This window comes from Agelaius tricolor, unplaced genomic scaffold, assembly GCF_023055355.1.
Source record: "Agelaius tricolor isolate 1412-34295 unplaced genomic scaffold, bAgeTri1.0.p SCAF_48, whole genome shotgun sequence".
NCBI classification, from domain to species: Eukaryota; Metazoa; Chordata; class Aves; order Passeriformes; family Icteridae; genus Agelaius; species Agelaius tricolor.
In genome coordinates this window covers 2,402,155-2,422,967 of record NW_027269308.1, presented here as the reverse complement: position 1 = coordinate 2,422,967, position 20,813 = coordinate 2,402,155, and the positions used below count along the sequence as shown (strand labels likewise).

General features: G+C 53.8%; 2 protein-coding genes across 2 annotated transcripts; both read right to left on the bottom strand.

The window, feature by feature from the left end:
• Nucleotides 1-3,092: 3,092 nt before the first annotated feature.
• Nucleotides 3,093-9,948, bottom strand: LOC139604266 (serine/threonine-protein kinase PAK 3-like). Its single transcript, XM_071455359.1, has 13 exons — nt 9,870-9,948; nt 8,889-8,926; nt 8,323-8,449; nt 8,253-8,264; nt 7,224-7,358; nt 6,480-6,543; nt 5,800-5,848; nt 5,377-5,489; nt 5,000-5,117; nt 4,144-4,243; nt 3,666-3,862; nt 3,432-3,569; nt 3,093-3,194 (listed from the first exon to the last, which is right to left on the bottom strand). Exons 1-13 carry the CDS (start codon nt 9,946-9,948, stop codon nt 3,093-3,095), a joined length of 1,272 nt encoding a protein of 423 aa, XP_071311460.1.
• A 3,314-nt stretch (nt 9,949-13,262) lies between these two features.
• LOC139604265 (serine/threonine-protein kinase PAK 3-like) lies at nt 13,263-20,118 on the bottom strand. The gene is made up of 13 exons (XM_071455358.1): nt 20,040-20,118; nt 19,059-19,096; nt 18,493-18,619; nt 18,423-18,434; nt 17,394-17,528; nt 16,650-16,713; nt 15,970-16,018; nt 15,547-15,659; nt 15,170-15,287; nt 14,314-14,413; nt 13,836-14,032; nt 13,602-13,739; nt 13,263-13,364 (listed from the first exon to the last, which is right to left on the bottom strand). The coding sequence occupies exons 1-13, from the start codon at nt 20,116-20,118 to the stop codon at nt 13,263-13,265; spliced, it is 1,272 nt and encodes a 423-aa protein (XP_071311459.1).
• Nucleotides 20,119-20,813: the final 695 nt, after the last annotated feature.

Here is a 20,813-nt window from a genome sequence, read left to right as displayed (position 1 = left end):
TCTATGGCTTCCTTGTGCCCAGCAAGGCAACCTTCTGTACAGCTGATGCGAAAGAAAAGCCTGGGAAGTTCTCCTCACTCATCAAGCAGCAGAAAATGTCCTCCCAGTCCATAAGGCAGTGCTCAAGGCATCCCAGGGGAACTCAGAAAATGGGCCAACCCAAGCGGCATCCAAGGAATCCAAGCAAACGCGCCTTTTGGTCCCAAAAGCTTTGACTGAAAGCAAAAGTCTGCTTCTTCTAGGTGGCATGCTAGCTGGTTCTGAAAAGTCTCACTTCTTCAATGACATTTAGGGGGGAAAAGAAGCAAAGATAATAAATTTCCAGGAGTATTTTAGGCTGCAGTCACTTCTCAAGCACGTGGGTGCGTGCTGACCTATGGAGGGCCTTGACAGCTGGCCTGCAAGCAAAGCTGAGTTCATAGAAGACATCCCAATTGATGGGTTTTCAGTGTATCCATAGCAAGGAAGAAGACAAGGCCGTCAGCATGGAAACCAGTTAGAAAAGAGAGATGAAATTTTCGTAAGCTAGACTAGTGCCTAAGTAGATGTGTATACTTGCCTTATAAATTTCTGTAAAACTTTTGCCAATTCTATTGACGTTAATTGCTTTGCACCAATGGATATAAGAAGTTATGGTGGTGTAGTCAGTGACTTAAGATCACGCTTGGTTAAGAGTGTATAAGCTGGAGAACAGGCAGAATAAAGAAAACTTTTTTCTTCTTGGACCCTGATCACGTGTGTATGCCACGTCCGGCCTAATGGTGACAGTTGCCCATCTCTGGGTCAAGAGACAAGTATTGTCTGACAGGTAGCTTGTCAACAAACTGAGAAAGAATTGAGTACCTGGGCATGCAGATTTCTGAAGGGAGGAAAGAAAAGTGTTGACAAGAATAAGCCTGAGTTTTAAACGCCTGAAAGAGTCAAAAATAACACGTTGTGGGATATTGTACCAGATGTTCCACAGAGTTAAAACCAACCACAACTCATTAGTATCTGGACTTCCTTGCCCACTATGCTTAGAAATGTTGCTTGAAGGCACTTTGTATCTAAAAATCCAGTTCCTGTAGATGACTGTAGATGTAGATCAAAATCCTACCAAAAACTCCGTGTCAAAACCAGCAAGAGTGAGACTTTTGTCCTTGGCAGTAGCTTCCAGGTGCTCCTGGAAATCGCCAGGCCTAGACACAAAGATGTGTATTCGGCGGAGGGAGAGAAGCCTTATGCTTAGCTCTAACTGCGACCTTTGCTAGCAGATCTTACTAGCAGGTAATAAATTCCATTTGTTCTGCTCTTAGCCAGAGCCAAGATGGGAATCAAAGTCTAGATCACAGGAGAAGATCACAGGAGCTTCAGCTTTTCCAGAGGAGGAAAAATACAAAGGCTAGTAAATTTGCGCTGGGTTGACAGGGGTTTTTTACAGATCCATAGACAAGTGATGAAGCTTAAAAGATGACAGCAGAGGAAAATCAACAGATATGCTGAAACTGAGTGAAGAGGAAGGAGACTTCAAATTAACTGAAAAGCTGCAGCGAAAGCTTCTCTACTTTTTGCAGTTGCTTCAAGTTCAAAATGACAAACTCTAGCAGCACTTCCAACTTATTGTTCTTAATTCTAGAATAAAGACAATCAAAACTGTGTACTCCTGCTTAGAGTATGAAGTAAAGCACAGGAAGGCATTAGAGTAAGAAAACTTGTGTTTAGAAGGCTGAGGCAGCCTTAGGGCTAGGAGGAATGGGGAGGCGTGGAAATCAGGCCTGTGGGCACCAGGCAGGGAGCATCCAGTCCCTGAGCGGTCCCTCACAGTGGGTATCCCTGCAGATGGAGTCCAAATGGAGCCACAGCTCGGTGGGAAAAGTGCCGGGCTGGTGAGCCGTGCTTAGCAGGGGCTCCTGCATCAAATTGCTCCCTGACAGGTGCGGTATGCTGTGTGTGTGTGTGCCCAACAGCTGGCAAGAGCAGGCTGGCCCAGATGTGGGAAAAGGCCAAGGAGGCAGCAGAGTGGCAATGGGGCTGTGCAGGAGGCCCTGGTGGTTGCACACAGCCGTGGGGGATCAGGCTGGCCCAGATGGTCCCTGGGGCTCTGGGCTGAAAAGGGGGGAAAAGAGAAGCCGGGAGGAAGGGCCAGCTGCCGCTATAAGAATGCCATTCCATCCCATAGGGGACATAGTGAGAGGAGGCTGGGAACAAAATGGTCATTCCCGCTGATCACCCTGACATCTTCACGACAAGAGGCCCAGAAAGGAGTGCACATCTGCCTCCTGGTGTTGTCCTGAATGGGAGCTCATTACCTGGTCTTCATTACCCGCAAGTCTGGCAGCTTCCCGCGGGCATTCCACGCTTCAGGCAAGCAAAGCTGCTTACCTCACTATGTTCTTTGGGCCTCTGAAGGGGACCGTCCACTTAGCTACAGCCTGGCAAGGAAGGCAGTCTTACAACACTCTGGATATTTTAGACTTTTATTCTCACTCGGGCTGAAACAAAGGATCCCCTCGCTACTTCTCCATCTTCTTCCTTCTGTCCTGCAGGTGGCCTGTTCAGGCTGACAGCTTGGAGCGCCTGCAGGCTCCAGTTCGGCTGCAGCCCAGCTTTTCCTCTCACAGCTTAATTCTTCTTATGACAATTCTTTCATTTCTACTTCAAAGATACCTCAGAGCTTGCCTAAATTAACAACACTCTATTCTAAGCTAAACAATCCTCTATTATCTAAGCTATCTATGTTCCATAGCCCTTCAATGTTGATCCCTATATCTCCTAATTCTTTTAAACTTTCATCTCTTTGAGAAAGAAAAAACAACAGAGCTTTAAATTGAACCTAGCACACACCTAACCAAACCTAATCTAACCAAACCTAACCAAACCAAACCTAACCTAACCTAACCTTACCTTACCTTACCTTACCTTACCTTACCTTACCTTACCTTACCTAACCTAACCTAACCAAACACCTAAACTGAGCAAATACGAAAAAAAAAAAATCATATTTCCTATCTATGGCACAGCTCCTCTTAATACCCGGAGGATGGCTGGAGCTCTGCCCAAAGATGACACATCCCCTTTTCCCTCCTCTCGGCTGGCGGGGCATAAGGGCCTCCTCAGGCGCAGGTGTCTCCTCTCCAGTCTTCCTGCACTTGCTTGGCTGAGGTGATCAGAGCAGCCAGGCTGGAGGCAGGATCGCCGGAGGTAACAAAGGGATGCTGCCCAGAGGAAAAAGAACAAAGAAAGGAACTCTTACTTTCCAGGGTCCCATCCTCACGGGCTCAAGCAGGATTCCCTGGCTACCAGGAAGACACACAAAGAGCACCGAGGGCAGCATGTCCCCCTGCGCCTTCCTGTGCTGGGAGCTGCCTGCGCCACGTGGCCCACACTCCTCCTCATGCCTTCATGCAGGTGTCCTCAGCTGACAGGGCTTTTTGCCCCTTTGCTTTTCTTACCTGCAGGAGTTCCTGGGCAGACCAGCGCCTGTCCTCGTCTGCCTGCAGGCAGCAGCGGAGGAAGTCGCGCAGGAGAGCCGAGTGGTGCCTGGGGTTCTGCAGTTTTGGGGGCCCGTTCCTTTCTATCAGTTCAAAAACCTAAAGCACATGGATGCAAGAGGACACTGCACCTGCTCCTTTGCTAGCCACATCAGTGCTCTCCACACAGAGCCCTCTTGCTAAGCTGCACCTTACCCTGAGACGGGCTTCCCGCTCGTAAGGAGCTTCCCCTTCCACCATTTCCAGCCCCATGATGCCCAGGGACCAGATGTCCACTTTGGGGCCGTAGGCTTCTCCTCTCACCACCTCCGGTGCCATCCAGCTGGGAGTGCCGACGCTGGAGCTGCGCTTGCTGCGCTCAGGGCTGAGCTGAGCACAGAGGCCAAAGTCACCTGAGGCCAAAAACAAAGCCTGTCAAAGCCAGCTCCCACTGGCAAAGCGGCCAAAACCATTGCCCACTCCAAGCCTGACCAGGCCATGCTGAATCGAGCTGAAAAAGCAGCTGAGCTCTCCTTCCACGTGCCTGGAGCCAGGCAAAGAAGGCATCGGCCACTTCCACAACACCCTCACCATTCACGCACTGGCCAAGCGGCGCTTCTGCCCAAGTGGCAGTCACCCAAATGCAAGCGCACGGCAGGTGCTGCAAATGCTGCAGCCCAGCAGGGATACCCACCCAACTTGACAGATCCATCCATGCCCACAAGGACGTTGTTGCTTTTGATGTCTCTGTGGATGACTTGGCGGGAATGAAGGAAATGCAGTCCTTGCAGGCACTGAGAGAGAAAAAGGAGGGAGGGAAAGTTAACGTACAGGATCGGATTTCATCCCACCGGAAAGGAAAGAGCTCAACGGGATAGACGGCTTTCTCAGGGAATTGTGAGCGAGGGCACAGCATCATGGTGCTGTCACGAAGAAGAGCTTGCTGCTTCAACACTCTTGGAAGTTTTTTTCTCGATTCCAAGCGAAGGCATCCGGGCTCCCAAAAGTTCCGCCGGCCTTGGGTAGGAAGCGCGTCACCTTTGGCTGGGAGGCGGCACGGCAAAGATTTTTGGGGAAGCCTAGTGGCAGCAGAGGAGGAAGCAGCACCTTAGAGCTGTTCCAGAATCCATCGCCATGCGGGCTGCAATGCTATCCTTTGCAGCTGAGGACGGCTCTTTGGCCTTAGCTTGAAATTCTGCCGCCTGCATGCTGCCTTCCCGTGGCAAGGAATGTAGGACAGACAGACAGGCTCCAGGCTAACATTCCCAGGCAAAGCTAAGAAGAGGAAGCAAGTGAACCCAAGCGAGTGAGCCAGCACCAGCGCCAGAGGACAGACAGGATGGAAGAGTGCAAGAACAGAGCCTGAGGAGTGCGGGGACAGCGGCAGGCAGTTCACTTCCCATGCTCGCTCTTCTCCTGTGTGTGGTGACAGCAGCAGCAGCAGCAGCAGCAAAAGAAAGGTGAGAGCAAGAAATCCCAGCTGTCCTTAACCTCCAGCTGGCAAGCAGCATCCTGGGCAGGCTTGGGGAAGCACAAGCGGGATCCCTCACCTCCCGACAGACAGAGCCTATCTGTCCTTCCTCCGGGTACACTGCGCTGAGCACATCAAACAAGGTGCCGCCGTCCATGAACTCCATGGCCAGCCAGAGCTCCGCATCCACCAGGTAGCTGAAAGAAGAAAACCACGGCATGGAGAGACAGCAATGGGCACAGCCTCAATCAGCTGAGGGCCCGAGCCAGGTTTTTGCAACTGCTCTCCAAGCTACGTGTGCCACACGAGATTCATGATCACCAGCTCCACCTCCTGCCACGCTCTGGAGACCAGCAGAGAAATCACCAGCAGCTCCCTTCTCTGCCAGTGACCAAAGGGCATCGTCTCTTCGGGCTTGCACTAGCTAAAGCTGCATTGACAGGAGAATACGCCAACCTGTCTAAGTAGGTAACGATATTGGGACTCCTGTTGTCCCTCATGGCCAGGATTTCATTGGCAGCCAGCTCCTCGGACATCTCCTCCTCAAGTGACATGATCTTGATTGCCACCTGAAATGACATTGGCCACCGTTTACCTTGAGAAGACGCCCCCTGCTCGAGATGACAAGCAGCACGGAGCGAGTGCTGCTGCAATGAGGCAGCGGGCTGGGCCAAAGGGCCTTGTCACTAGACAGCAGAGCTTAGCAGAAGCACCAAAGGCCATCCCAAATGCATTCTGCCCCCTGAGCCTAGAGTGTACTTCAGAGGAACAGCCTCTGCTGCAGACATGGAGCTGCCACCCAAACCTCCAGGCAGGGCTCACAGCAGCGGGGAAAGCGCTCCAGAGCTGCAAAATGGCATGGGGCTGTTGGCACTTTACCTGTTGTCCGCTGCTGGTGTCAAGGGCTTTATAAACAGCTCCAAAGCCCCTGGAAAGACAAAAGCAGCAGAAAGAGCCCTTTATCCCTTGGCACTGAAATCAAGCCTAGGCAGCAGATCTCCCCAGGCTGCCTGCACGCCTTCCTTAGAAAATGCCTGGCTGCGGCGTCTCTTCGGCCAACAGCACGTCGGGCCGTGAGCCCTCTGCCCTGCGGGGCAGCCTGTCCAAGGGAACACTAAGATGCAGCATGAAGACCAAGGGCCGCTGGAAATCTCCAAGGCGCATGCCCAGCCACGTCATTTCCAAACCTAAGGGGAACAGTCCTCCTTGTGCGGGTGTGCATGCATGTGTGTGTCAAAAGTGTGAGAACAATTAGAGTCAGAAGACTGTCCTTGAGAATCTGACATTTCTTGAATGGCAAGGTGCTCTTTCAGGCCAGAAAGCTGCAGGGGCAGAGGGCTTCCCAGCTCCTGCTCCTCCTTCCTGCAAGCAAGACAATGCCAGCATCAACTTGTCTTTGATGAGGCCTTCGGATTGCTCTGCCCCAGCAGTCCAGGCAGGCGACAGGAGGTAAAGCCAGAGCCTGACCATGATTGGAGCTTGCCTGACTTCACGCTTGATATTGCACCAGCCAAAGACCTGGCCCACGCTTTTGTAAAAGGAGCCAACGCCACGCTTACCCTCGTCCCAGTTCTTCAAATGCCGTGTATTTGCTCATTGGCTGGCCCGGACTCACAATGCTCCCTGAAAGACAAAAGCAGCGCAGGGCGCTCACTCGCACACAGAGACGCCGCTCCCCACACCCTCCCAAAGGCAGCCCCGCTGCCGGCAGCTCTGGGCCCTTTGCGGTCCCCTGGCTTCCAGCTGCTGAGACCAGCAAGTGGGAGGGCCATCTTCTCCACTTTTCATCAGGTGGCCTTTCCCAGAAGGCCTTGATTTCTTTCAAGCGCAGCATCCCATGCCATAAGCCAAAATGATGAGACCTTAAGAAGAGGGCCCTAAGAGGTCACCAAGGGCCTTTGCAGCCTCTGCAGTCACAGCCACCATCACTGGCAGGTCCACTGCCAGGGCCACAAAGTGTCTGAGCCAGAGGAGGTGTAAGAACGGGAGCCCGAAAACAGCTGGGGCCAGAGAGCTCCCTGGGGCCTAGTCACTTGCTAGGTGCCAGCCTTCTGCTCAAGCAGAAACAATCTCTGCTTTTGTCTTTGGCACACAAGGCAGCCCAGGCAGAGCCAAGCCAGGCCCAGCCGCCCTCACAGGCAGCAGGAAGTCCCTGAGCGCTGCCGCGCTGCCTCAAAGCACAACAACAGCTTCTGCCGAGAGGCCTAAGCGCCTCTGAGAGCGAGGGGCAACTTCTGGCACAGCCTACACCCAGACACGCACACAACACACTGCTCTGGCAGACAAGAATGCACCCGACTTACTCAGTGTCTTCCGGCCCTGCTCCTGCCTCATCTCGGGCTGCTGGGCTGCGCTGCTGCAGGAAGTGCCAGCAGCGGGGGGCGAGCTGGCTGCTGCAGGCCACGCTGGTCCAGCGGCACCAGGTTGAATTGCAGAGCCTGTGTTGAGCTGGGACCAGAAAGGATTGCCCGTCAGAAGGGTGCCTGGCACACATGCCCCGCCGAGTGCACGGCCAAAGCAAGGCCTTGGGAAGGTGCTGTCAGCCACCGCCAGGCCTCTCCAGCTGGGGCCTTTCCCATGTCCCCTTCTCAAAGGCAACTTTGGCAAAAGCCCAAAGGCTACTTGGATCCAGCCCCTCAGGGCCACCTCCATGCTCCATGTTTTCAGCTTTTCTGCAAGACACTGGCAACAAGGGATCCATGGGGCTGCCAAGATCCAGAAAGACATCAGAGCAGTTCCCCAGAGCCTTGTTGCTTTCCTCCTCCTGTCTTTCCCTGGGCAATGAAATCAGCCCGCAACTGGCATGCAGTGCTCTGCTCAGAAGCCCGCAGCATGGCCCTTCTCTGATCCTTTTCACGCATTGCCCCTGTCCATGGCAGCCTTTAGGGAGCGGCCCTTCGGAGACGCCTTCCTGCCCTGCCCAGACCCACGCGCCCTTCACAATGTAGGGCTGCCAAGGATTCTCCTCTCCAAAGGCTGCTCTGACCGGCATGAAGTGAAGCACAGCCTGAAGCTAATTAGTCCATGGAGAGGGCAGGTCCCTTCCAGGGGCCAGTGTCTGCCAGGTCCCCTGCAAGGCCGGCAACTGCGTCTTTGGGCCGCTCCGTCCGCTGACCACAGGCAGCCTGCACTGACAATGGGCACACGGGGCTGACTGCTACACTGAGAATCATTGAATGCTGCCTCCGGTCTGATGCCAAGAGACATTCTCGGGCCCTCTCAGCATTCCAGCTCATATGCCAAACTTCAGACCCCATTGGCCAGGGCTCCCTGGCTTGCCTGAAGCAGCACTAGGTCCCGGCAGGCACACAGCCGCCAGCATCTTCAGCCACGAGCAACAAGGGCTGCTCCAAAACTGGAAGCCTGGCCCTGCACCAAAGGCAGTGCCAAGCTCACTGCCACTTACCGGCTCTGCAAGCTCAGGCTGTGCAGGGAGAGCAGCTGGAGGCTTGATGCTCCTTTGCTCCTCTTCAGCCTCTTCCTCAATGCCAGAGGCAGCCAGAGGAGCTGCTGACCCTGCTGTTGAGGCCTGCAGACAGACAGAAGTGAGAGAGATGGGCAAAAGGCAATCCCTCAGGAGCTGCTTTCGGTTGAGCTGGGAAAGGACCCAGAAGAAGGGGAAATGGTAGACTTTGATACAAGTGGGACTCTGAGTCATGAAAAGCCCAGGAAGTTGGCTGAAGGAGGTGCTACTCCCATCTTGCTGTGCATTTCAGCTTCCCTGCTGCCTAGAAGCAGCAAGATGCCTTGCAGCTGTCCCATTTGCCTTTCATCTCTTGAAAGGCTCTTCCCTGCAAAATCAGCAAACAGCCAGTGCTCCCTTTGCTACTGCTGATGCCACGGGGCACTTGGCCTTTCTTTCAGCCTCCCACGCTGGCACTCCACACTGGACTGCAAGAGGCCAAGCTGGCAGAATTGCCGCCCCATTGTCACACGCCAGCAACGTCCCAGCTTCCTTTGCCACTCACCAAAGGCCAGGCTTGCCTCCATCCGCGTGTCAGGTGACCTGCAGCGAGCAAGGGAAAAGGAACCAGAGGCCCTTAGAAAAGTGCCTGTGCTGGCCACTCCCGCAGCACAAGGCAGTCCCAACACAGAGCATTTCCCTTTCCCAACAGGCCTCCAGGAGCAACAGCTCTTTCCCACAGCAGGCAAGAGAACAACAAGGACGCTAGAGTAGGCTCTGTCTACATTTGGGCCTCTTTTGCCAAGAGAGAAATAGAAAGACGCTGCTGGAAATGCCCCTTGCTCTTCAACACTCTGAGCTTCCCTCGTGCCCAACAGCTCAAGCAGCATTTTCCTCTTCTCTTTCCTGCATTTTAGATGTAGATTCTTTTAAATGGCATGCCCTAATTCCCATGCCTTGGCTGAAGATGGTAGCCCAGCAAAGCTTCCCCAAAGGGCCCCTTCCCTGTGGCAGCTCCCTGCTGAAGCAGCCCAGGAACAGCTGCTGGGCTCAGCAGCAAACCCTCCCTGCACTGGACTTTGTGCTGCAGAGCCAAGGCAATCGCAGTCTTGGCACACCATCAAAGGGTCAAGTCACACAGCCAAGGCCTCTAAGGGGCAGAATTGGGAGCGAAAGGTGCTTTCCTTCGCTCCTGGAGAGAGCCACTGAGTTGCTAGCAGTACTTCTGAGCATCTCCCCTCCGAGTCTGCAATCAGCAGCTTGTCTTGCTTGAAGCAGCAAGCGGAGGAAATGACAGACTCCAGTGCCGCGCACTCTCTCGGGGAGGGAAGGCAACCGCTGCAGGTTGCAGGGCAAATACTCTGCACCCGCCCCCCAGTACACAGATGCCCCCTTTTTAGCTGATGCTGCTGGCAGGACATTGACCAAAGCGGTGGCATCTTCATGGCCATTTTGTTCCCAAATAAACTCGGTCACTGCTGTGGCATAAAGAGCAGAGTCAAGCAAAAGCCGGGTGATGCCAGCCCCAGGAGAAACCTTTACTTACGAGTCAGCTGGGTCAGGTAGTAGCCAGAATAGACAACAGAAAAGACCGTGCAAACCGCGGCACAGACCTGCCCGATCATTTTGGCAGCGCTGTGCGGGTTTGCACACTGAATGCCAGCCAAGGCAAAGCCCAGACTCCTCTCGGGGTGCAGGCCGTCTGCTGAGAACTCCTTGAGCACAAGGATCCTCCTGCAGGGAGCCAGCAGAAGAGCCGCTCTGGACAAGCAGGCCTTGCGTGCATCGGGGCAATGCTGTGCTGACAGCACTGTGACGTGGCACCGCTCCCCTGACCTCACAATAGCAGCTGTTCTATGGCTTCCTTGTGCCCAGCAAGGCAACCTTCTGTACAGCTGATGCGAAAGAAAAGCCTGGGAAGTTCTCCTCACTCATAAAGCAGCAGAAAATGTCCTCCCAGTCCATAAGGCAGTGCTCAAGGCATCCCAGGGGAACTCAGAAAATGGGCCAACCCAAGCGGCATCCAAGGAATCCAAGCAAACGCGCCTTTTGGTCCCAAAAGCTTTGACTGAAAGCAAAAGTCTGCTTTTTCTAGGTGGCATGCTAGCTGGTTCTGAAAAGTCTCACTTCTTCAATGATATTTAGGGGGGAAAAGAAGCAAAGATAATAAATTTCCAGGAGTATTTTAGGCTGCAGTCACTTCTCAAGCACGTGGGTGCGTGCTGACCTATGGAGGGGCTTGACAGCTGGCCTGCAAGCAAAGCTGAGTTCATAGAAGACACCCCAATTGATGGGTTTTCAGTGTATCCATAGCAAGGAAGAAGACAAGGCCGTCAGCATGGAAACCAGTTAGAAAAGAGAGATGAAATTTTCGTAAGCTAGACTAGTGCCTAAGTAGATGTGTATACTTGCCTTATAAATTTCTGTAAAACTTTTGCCAATTCTATTGACGTTAATTGCTTTGCACCAATGGATATAAGAAGTTCTGGTGGTGTAGTCAGTGACTTAAGATCACGCTTGGTTAAGAGTGTATAAGCTGGAGAACAGGCAGAATAAAGAAAACTTTTTTCTTCTTGGACCCTGATCACGTGTGTATGCCACGTCCGGCCTAATGGTGACAGTTGCCCATCTCTGGGTCAAGAGACAAGTATTGTCTGACAGGTAGCTTGTCAACAAACTGAGAAAGAATTGAGTACCTGGGCATGCAGATTTCTGAAGGGAGGAAAGAAAAGTGTTGACAAGAATAAGCCTGAGTTTTAAACGCCTGAAAGAGTCAAAAATAACACGTTGTGGGATATTGTACCAGATGTTCCACAGAGTTAAAACCAACCACAACTCATTAGTATCTGGACTTCCTTGCCCACTATGCTTAGAAATGTTGCTTGAAGGCACTTTGTATCTAAAATCCAGTTCCTGTAGATGACTGTAGATGTAGATCAAAATCCTACCAAAAACTCCGTGTCAAAACCAGCAAGAGTGAGACTTTTGTCCTTGGCAGTAGCTTCCAGGTGCTCCTGGAAATCGCCAGGCCTAGACACAAAGATGTGTATTCGGCGGAGGGAGAGAAGCCTTATGCTTAGCTCTAACTGCGACCTTTGCTAGCAGATCTTACTAGCAGGTAATAAATTCCATTTGTTCTGCTCTTAGCCAGAGCCAAGATGGGAATCAAAGTCTAGATCACAGGAGAAGATCACAGGAGCTTCAGCTTTTCCAGAGGAGGAAAAATACAAAGGCTAGTAAATTTGCGCTGGGTTGACAGGGGTTTTTTACAGATCCATAGACAAGTGATGAAGCTTAAAAGATGACAGCAGAGGAAAATCAACAGATATGCTGAAACTGAGTGAAGAGGAAGGAGACTTCAAATTAACTGAAAAGCTGCAGCGAAAGCTTCTCTACTTTTTGCAGTTGCTTCAAGTTCAAAATGACAAACTCTAGCAGCACTTCCAACTTATTGTTCTTAATTCTAGAATAAAGACAATCAAAACTGTGTACTCCTGCTTAGAGTATGAAGTAAAGCACAGGAAGGCATTAGAGTAAGAAAACTTGTGTTTAGAAGGCTGAGGCAGCCTTAGGGCTAGGAGGAATGGGGAGGCGTGGAAATCAGGCCTGTGGGCACCAGGCAGGGAGCATCCAGTCCCTGAGCGGTCCCTCACAGTGGGTATCCCTGCAGATGGAGTCCAAATGGAGCCACAGCTCGGTGGGAAAAGTGCCGGGCTGGTGAGCCGTGCTTAGCAGGGGCTCCTGCATCAAATTGCTCCCTGACAGGTGCGGTATGCTGTGTGTGTGTGTGCCCAACAGCTGGCAAGAGCAGGCTGGCCCAGATGTGGGAAAAGGCCAAGGAGGCAGCAGAGTGGCAATGGGGCTGTGCAGGAGGCCCTGGTGGTTGCACACAGCCGTGGGGGATCAGGCTGGCCCAGATGGTCCCTGGGGCTCTGGGCTGAAAAGGGGGGAAAAGAGAAGCCGGGAGGAAGGGCCAGCTGCCGCTATAAGAATGCCATTCCATCCCATAGGGGACATAGTGAGAGGAGGCTGGGAACAAAATGGTCATTCCCGCTGATCACCCTGACATCTTCACGACAAGAGGCCCAGAAAGGAGTGCACATCTGCCTCCTGGTGTTGTCCTGAATGGGAGCTCATTACCTGGTCTTCATTACCCGCAAGTCTGGCAGCTTCCCGCGGGCATTCCACGCTTCAGGCAAGCAAAGCTGCTTACCTCACTATGTTCTTTGGGCCTCTGAAGGGGACCGTCCACTTAGCTACAGCCTGGCAAGGAAGGCAGTCTTACAACACTCTGGATATTTTAGACTTTTATTCTCACTCGGGCTGAAACAAAGGATCCCCTCGCTACTTCTCCATCTTCTTCCTTCTGTCCTGCAGGTGGCCTGTTCAGGCTGACAGCTTGGAGCGCCTGCAGGCTCCAGTTCGGCTGCAGCCCAGCTTTTCCTCTCACAGCTTAATTCTTCTTATGACAATTCTTTCATTTCTACTTCAAAGATACCTCAGAGCTTGCCTAAATTAACAACACTCTATTCTAAGCTAAACAATCCTCTATTATCTAAGCTATCTATGTTCCATAGCCCTTCAATGTTGATCCCTATATCTCCTAATTCTTTTAAACTTTCATCTCTTTGAGAAAGAAAAAACAACAGAGCTTTAAATTGAACCTAGCACACACCTAACCAAACCTAATCTAACCAAACCTAACCAAACCAAACCTAACCTAACCTAACCTTACCTTACCTTACCTTACCTTACCTTACCTTACCTTACCTAACCTAACCTAACCAAACACCTAAACTGAGCAAATACGAAAAAAAAAAAATCATATTTCCTATCTATGGCACAGCTCCTCTTAATACCCGGAGGATGGCTGGAGCTCTGCCCAAAGATGACACATCCCCTTTTCCCTCCTCTCGGCTGGCGGGGCATAAGGGCCTCCTCAGGCGCAGGTGTCTCCTCTCCAGTCTTCCTGCACTTGCTTGGCTGAGGTGATCAGAGCAGCCAGGCTGGAGGCAGGATCGCCGGAGGTAACAAAGGGATGCTGCCCAGAGGAAAAAGAACAAAGAAAGGAACTCTTACTTTCCAGGGTCCCATCCTCACGGGCTCAAGCAGGATTCCCTGGCTACCAGGAAGACACACAAAGAGCACCGAGGGCAGCATGTCCCCCTGCGCCTTCCTGTGCTGGGAGCTGCCTGCGCCACGTGGCCCACACTCCTCCTCATGCCTTCATGCAGGTGTCCTCAGCTGACAGGGCTTTTTGCCCCTTTGCTTTTCTTACCTGCAGGAGTTCCTGGGCAGACCAGCGCCTGTCCTCGTCTGCCTGCAGGCAGCAGCGGAGGAAGTCGCGCAGGAGAGCCGAGTGGTGCCTGGGGTTCTGCAGTTTTGGGGGCCCGTTCCTTTCTATCAGTTCAAAAACCTAAAGCACATGGATGCAAGAGGACACTGCACCTGCTCCTTTGCTAGCCACATCAGTGCTCTCCACACAGAGCCCTCTTGCTAAGCTGCACCTTACCCTGAGACGGGCTTCCCGCTCGTAAGGAGCTTCCCCTTCCACCATTTCCAGCCCCATGATGCCCAGGGACCAGATGTCCACTTTGGGGCCGTAGGCTTCTCCTCTCACCACCTCCGGTGCCATCCAGCTGGGAGTGCCGACGCTGGAGCTGCGCTTGCTGCGCTCAGGGCTGAGCTGAGCACAGAGGCCAAAGTCACCTGAGGCCAAAAACAAAGCCTGTCAAAGCCAGCTCCCACTGGCAAAGCGGCCAAAACCATTGCCCACTCCAAGCCTGACCAGGCCATGCTGAATCGAGCTGAAAAAGCAGCTGAGCTCTCCTTCCACGTGCCTGGAGCCAGGCAAAGAAGGCATCGGCCACTTCCACAACACCCTCACCATTCACGCACTGGCCAAGCGGCGCTTCTGCCCAAGTGGCAGTCACCCAAATGCAAGCGCACGGCAGGTGCTGCAAATGCTGCAGCCCAGCAGGGATACCCACCCAACTTGACAGATCCATCCATGCCCACAAGGACGTTGTTGCTTTTGATGTCTCTGTGGATGACTTGGCGGGAATGAAGGAAATGCAGTCCTTGCAGGCACTGAGAGAGAAAAAGGAGGGAGGGAAAGTTAACGTACAGGATCGGATTTCATCCCACCGGAAAGGAAAGAGCTCAACGGGATAGACGGCTTTCTCAGGGAATTGTGAGCGAGGGCACAGCATCATGGTGCTGTCACGAAGAAGAGCTTGCTGCTTCAACACTCTTGGAAGTTTTTTTCTCGATTCCAAGCGAAGGCATCCGGGCTCCCAAAAGTTCCGCCGGCCTTGGGTAGGAAGCGCGTCACCTTTGGCTGGGAGGCGGCACGGCAAAGATTTTTGGGGAAGCCTAGTGGCAGCAGAGGAGGAAGCAGCACCTTAGAGCTGTTCCAGAATCCATCGCCATGCGGGCTGCAATGCTATCCTTTGCAGCTGAGGACGGCTCTTTGGCCTTAGCTTGAAATTCTGCCGCCTGCATGCTGCCTTCCCGTGGCAAGGAATGTAGGACAGACAGACAGGCTCCAGGCTAACATTCCCAGGCAAAGCTAAGAAGAGGAAGCAAGTGAACCCAAGCGAGTGAGCCAGCACCAGCGCCAGAGGACAGACAGGATGGAAGAGTGCAAGAACAGAGCCTGAGGAGTGCGGGGACAGCGGCAGGCAGTTCACTTCCCATGCTCGCTCTTCTCCTGTGTGTGGTGACAGCAGCAGCAGCAGCAGCAGCAAAAGAAAGGTGAGAGCAAGAAATCCCAGCTGTCCTTAACCTCCAGCTGGCAAGCAGCATCCTGGGCAGGCTTGGGGAAGCACAAGCGGGATCCCTCACCTCCCGACAGACAGAGCCTATCTGTCCTTCCTCCGGGTACACTGCGCTGAGCACATCAAACAAGGTGCCGCCGTCCATGAACTCCATGGCCAGCCAGAGCTCCGCATCCACCAGGTAGCTGAAAGAAGAAAACCACGGCATGGAGAGACAGCAATGGGCACAGCCTCAATCAGCTGAGGGCCCGAGCCAGGTTTTTGCAACTGCTCTCCAAGCTACGTGTGCCACACGAGATTCATGATCACCAGCTCCACCTCCTGCCACGCTCTGGAGACCAGCAGAGAAATCACCAGCAGCTCCCTTCTCTGCCAGTGACCAAAGGGCATCGTCTCTTCGGGCTTGCACTAGCTAAAGCTGCATTGACAGGAGAATACGCCAACCTGTCTAAGTAGGTAACGATATTGGGACTCCTGTTGTCCCTCATGGCCAGGATTTCATTGGCAGCCAGCTCCTCGGACATCTCCTCCTCAAGTGACATGATCTTGATTGCCACCTGAAATGACATTGGCCACCGTTTACCTTGAGAAGACGCCCCCTGCTCGAGATGACAAGCAGCACGGAGCGAGTGCTGCTGCAATGAGGCAGCGGGCTGGGCCAAAGGGCCTTGTCACTAGACAGCAGAGCTTAGCAGAAGCACCAAAGGCCATCCCAAATGCATTCTGCCCCCTGAGCCTAGAGTGTACTTCAGAGGAACAGCCTCTGCTGCAGACATGGAGCTGCCACCCAAACCTCCAGGCAGGGCTCACAGCAGCGGGGAAAGCGCTCCAGAGCTGCAAAATGGCATGGGGCTGTTGGCACTTTACCTGTTGTCCGCTGCTGGTGTCAAGGGCTTTATAAACAGCTCCAAAGCCCCTGGAAAGACAAAAGCAGCAGAAAGAGCCCTTTATCCCTTGGCACTGAAATCAAGCCTAGGCAGCAGATCTCCCCAGGCTGCCTGCACGCCTTCCTTAGAAAATGCCTGGCTGCGGCGTCTCTTCGGCCAACAGCACGTCGGGCCGTGAGCCCTCTGCCCTGCGGGGCAGCCTGTCCAAGGGAACACTAAGATGCAGCATGAAGACCAAGGGCCGCTGGAAATCTCCAAGGCGCACGCCCAGCCAGGTCATTTCCAAACCTAAGGGGAACAGTCCTCCTTGTGCGGGTGTGCATGCATGTGTGTGTCAAAAGTGTGAGAACAATTAGAGTCAGAAGACTGTCCTTGAGAATCTGACATTTCTTGAATGGCAAGGTGCTCTTTCAGGCCAGAAAGCTGCAGGGGCAGAGGGCTTCCCAGCTCCTGCTCCTCCTTCCTGCAAGCAAGACAATGCCAGCATCAACTTGTCTTTGATGAGGCCTTCGGATTGCTCTGCCCCAGCAGTCCAGGCAGGCGACAGGAGGTAAAGCCAGAGCCTGACCATGATTGGAGCTTGCCTGACTTCACGCTTGATATTGCACCAGCCAAAGACCTGGCCCACGCTTTTGTAAAAGGAGCCAACGCCACGCTTACCCTCGTCCCAGTTCTTCAAATGCCGTGTATTTGCTCATTGGCTGGCCCGGACTCACAATGCTCCCTGAAAGACAAAAGCAGCGCAGGGCGCTCACTCGCACACAGAGACGCCGCTCCCCACACCCTCCCAAAGGCAGCCCCGCTGCCGGCAGCTCTGGGCCCTTTGCGGTCCCCTGGCTTCCAGCTGCTGAGACCAGCAAGTGGGAGGGCCATCTTCTCCACTTTTCATCAGGTGGCCTTTCCCAGAAGGCCTTGATTTCTTTCAAGCGCAGCATCCCATGCCATAAGCCAAAATGATGAGACCTTAAGAAGAGGGCCCTAAGAGGTCACCAAGGGCCTTTGCAGCCTCTGCAGTCACAGCCACCATCACTGGCAGGTCCACTGCCAGGGCCACAAAGTGTCTGAGCCAGAGGAGGTGTAAGAACGGGAGCCCGAAAACAGCTGGGGCCAGAGAGCTCCCTGGGGCCTAGTCACTTGCTAGGTGCCAGCCTTCTGCTCAAGCAGAAACAATCTCTGCTTTTGTCTTTGGCACACAAGGCAGCCCAGGCAGAGCCAAGCCAGGCCCAGCCGCCCTCACAGGCAGCAGGAAGTCCCTGAGCGCTGCCGCGCTGCCTCAAAGCACAACAACAGCTTCTGCCGAGAGGCCTAAGCGCCTCTGAGAGCGAGGGGCAACTTCTGGCACAGCCTACACCCAGACACGCACACAACACACTGCTCTGGCAGACAAGAATGCACCCGACTTACTCAGTGTCTTCCGGCCCTGCTCCTGCCTCATCTCGGGCTGCTGGGCTGCGCTGCTGCAGGAAGTGCCAGCAGCGGGGGGCGAGCTGGCTGCTGCAGGCCACGCTGGTCCAGCGGCACCAGGTTGAATTGCAGAGCCTGTGTTGAGCTGGGACCAGAAAGGATTGCCCGTCAGAAGGGTGCCTGGCACACATGCCCCGCCGAGTGCACGGCCAAAGCAAGGCCTTGGGAAGGTGCTGTCAGCCACCGCCAGGCCTCTCCAGCTGGGGCCTTTCCCATGTCCCCTTCTCAAAGGCAACTTTGGCAAAAGCCCAAAGGCTACTTGGATCCAGCCCCTCAGGGCCACCTCCATGCTCCATGTTTTCAGCTTTTCTGCAAGACACTGGCAACAAGGGATCCATGGGGCTGCCAAGATCCAGAAAGACATCAGAGCAGTTCCCCAGAGCCTTGTTGCTTTCCTCCTCCTGTCTTTCCCTGGGCAATGAAATCAGCCCGCAACTGGCATGCAGTGCTCTGCTCAGAAGCCCGCAGCATGGCCCTTCTCTGATCCTTTTCACGCATTGCCCCTGTCCATGGCAGCCTTTAGGGAGCGGCCCTTCGGAGACGCCTTCCTGCCCTGCCCAGACCCACGCGCCCTTCACAATGTAGGGCTGCCAAGGATTCTCCTCTCCAAAGGCTGCTCTGACCGGCATGAAGTGAAGCACAGCCTGAAGCTAATTAGTCCATGGAGAGGGCAGGTCCCTTCCAGGGGCCAGTGTCTGCCAGGTCCCCTGCAAGGCCGGCAACTGCGTCTTTGGGCCGCTCCGTCCGCTGACCACAGGCAGCCTGCACTGACAATGGGCACACGGGGCTGACTGCTACACTGAGAATCATTGAATGCTGCCTCCGGTCTGATGCCAAGAGACATTCTCGGGCCCTCTCAGCATTCCAGCTCATATGCCAAACTTCAGACCCCATTGGCCAGGGCTCCCTGGCTTGCCTGAAGCAGCACTAGGTCCCGGCAGGCACACAGCCGCCAGCATCTTCAGCCACGAGCAACAAGGGCTGCTCCAAAACTGGAAGCCTGGCCCTGCACCAAAGGCAGTGCCAAGCTCACTGCCACTTACCGGCTCTGCAAGCTCAGGCTGTGCAGGGAGAGCAGCTGGAGGCTTGATGCTCCTTTGCTCCTCTTCAGCCTCTTCCTCAATGCCAGAGGCAGCCAGAGGAGCTGCTGACCCTGCTGTTGAGGCCTGCAGACAGACAGAAGTGAGAGAGATGGGCAAAAGGCAATCCCTCAGGAGCTGCTTTCGGTTGAGCTGGGAAAGGACCCAGAAGAAGGGGAAATGGTAGACTTTGATACAAGTGGGACTCTGAGTCATGAAAAGCCCAGGAAGTTGGCTGAAGGAGGTGCTACTCCCATCTTGCTGTGCATTTCAGCTTCCCTGCTGCCTAGAAGCAGCAAGATGCCTTGCAGCTGTCCCATTTGCCTTTCATCTCTTGAAAGGCTCTTCCCTGCAAAATCAGCAAACAGCCAGTGCTCCCTTTGCTACTGCTGATGCCACGGGGCACTTGGCCTTTCTTTCAGCCTCCCACGCTGGCACTCCACACTGGACTGCAAGAGGCCAAGCTGGCAGAATTGCCGCCCCATTGTCACACGCCAGCAACGTCCCAGCTTCCTTTGCCACTCACCAAAGGCCAGGCTTGCCTCCATCCGCGTGTCAGGTGACCTGCAGCGAGCAAGGGAAAAGGAACCAGAGGCCCTTAGAAAAGTGCCTGTGCTGGCCACTCCCGCAGCACAAGGCAGTCCCAACACAGAGCATTTCCCTTTCCCAACAGGCCTCCAGGAGCAACAGCTCTTTCCCACAGCAGGCAAGAGAACAACAAGGACGCTAGAGTAGGCTCTGTCTACATTTGGGCCTCTTTTGCCAAGAGAGAAATAGAAAGACGCTGCTGGAAATGCCCCTTGCTCTTCAACACTCTGAGCTTCCCTCGTGCCCAACAGCTCAAGCAGCATTTTCCTCTTCTCTTTCCTGCATTTTAGATGTAGATTCTTTTAAATGGCATGCCCTAATTCCCATGCCTTGGCTGAAGATGGTAGCCCAGCAAAGCTTCCCCAAAGGGCCCCTTCCCTGTGGCAGCTCCCTGCTGAAGCAGCCCAGGAACAGCTGCTGGGCTCAGCAGCAAACCCTCCCTGCACTGGACTTTGTGCTGCAGAGCCAAGGCAATCGCAGTCTTGGCACACCATCAAAGGGTCAAGTCACACAGCCAAGGCCTCTAAGGGGCAGAATTGGGAGCGAAAGGTGCTTTCCTTCGCTCCTGGAGAGAGCCACTGAGTTGCTAGCAGTACTTCTGAGCATCTCCCCTCCGAGTCTGCAATCAGCAGCTTGTCTTGCTTGAAGCAGCAAGCGGAGGAAATGACAGACTCCAGTGCCGCGCACTCTCTCGGGGAGGGAAGGCAACCGCTGCAGGTTGCAGGGCAAATACTCTGCACCCGCCCCCCAGTACACAGATGCCCCCTTTTTAGCTGATGCTGCTGGCAGGACATTGACCAAAGCGGTGGCATCTTCATGGCCATTTTGTTCCCAAATAAACTCGGTCACTGCTGTGGCATAAAGAGCAGAGTCAAGCAAAAGCCGGGTGATGCCAGCCCCAGGAGAAACCTTTACTTACGAGTCAGCTGGGTCAGGTAGTAGCCAGAATAGACAACAGAAAAGACCGTGCAAACCGCGGCACAGACCTGCCCGATCATTTTGGCAGCGCTGTGCGGGTTTGCACACTGAATGCCAGCCAAGGCAAAGCCCAGACTCCTCTCGGGGTGCAGGCCGTCTGCTGAGAACTCCTTGAGCACAAGGATCCTCCTGCAGGGAGCCAGCAGAAGAGCCGCTCTGGACAAGCAGGCCTTGCGTGCATCGGGGCAATGCTGTGCTGACAGCACTGTGACGTGGCACCGCTCCCCTGACCTCACAATAGCAGCTGTTCTATGGCTTCCTTGTGCCCAGCAAGGCAACCTTCTGTACAGCTGATGCGAAAGAAAAGCCTGGGAAGTTCTCCTCACTCATAAAGCAGCAGAAAATGTCCTCCCAGTCCATAAGGCAGTGCTCAAGGCATCCCAGGGGAACTCAGAAAATGGGCCAACCCAAGCGGCATCCAAGGAATCCAAGCAAACGCGCCTTTTGGTCCCAAAAGCTTTGACTGAAAGCAAAAGTCTGCTTTTTCTAGGTGGCATGCTAGCTGGTTCTGAAAAGTCTCACTTCTTCAATGATATTTAGGGGGGAAAAGAAGCAAAGATAATAAATTTCCAGGAGTATTTTAGGCTGCAGTCACTTCTCAAGCACGTGGGTGCGTGCTGACCTATGGAGGGGCTTGACAGCTGGCCTGCAAGCAAAGCTGAGTTCATAGAAGACACCCCAATTGATGGGTTTTCAGTGTATCCATAGCAAGGAA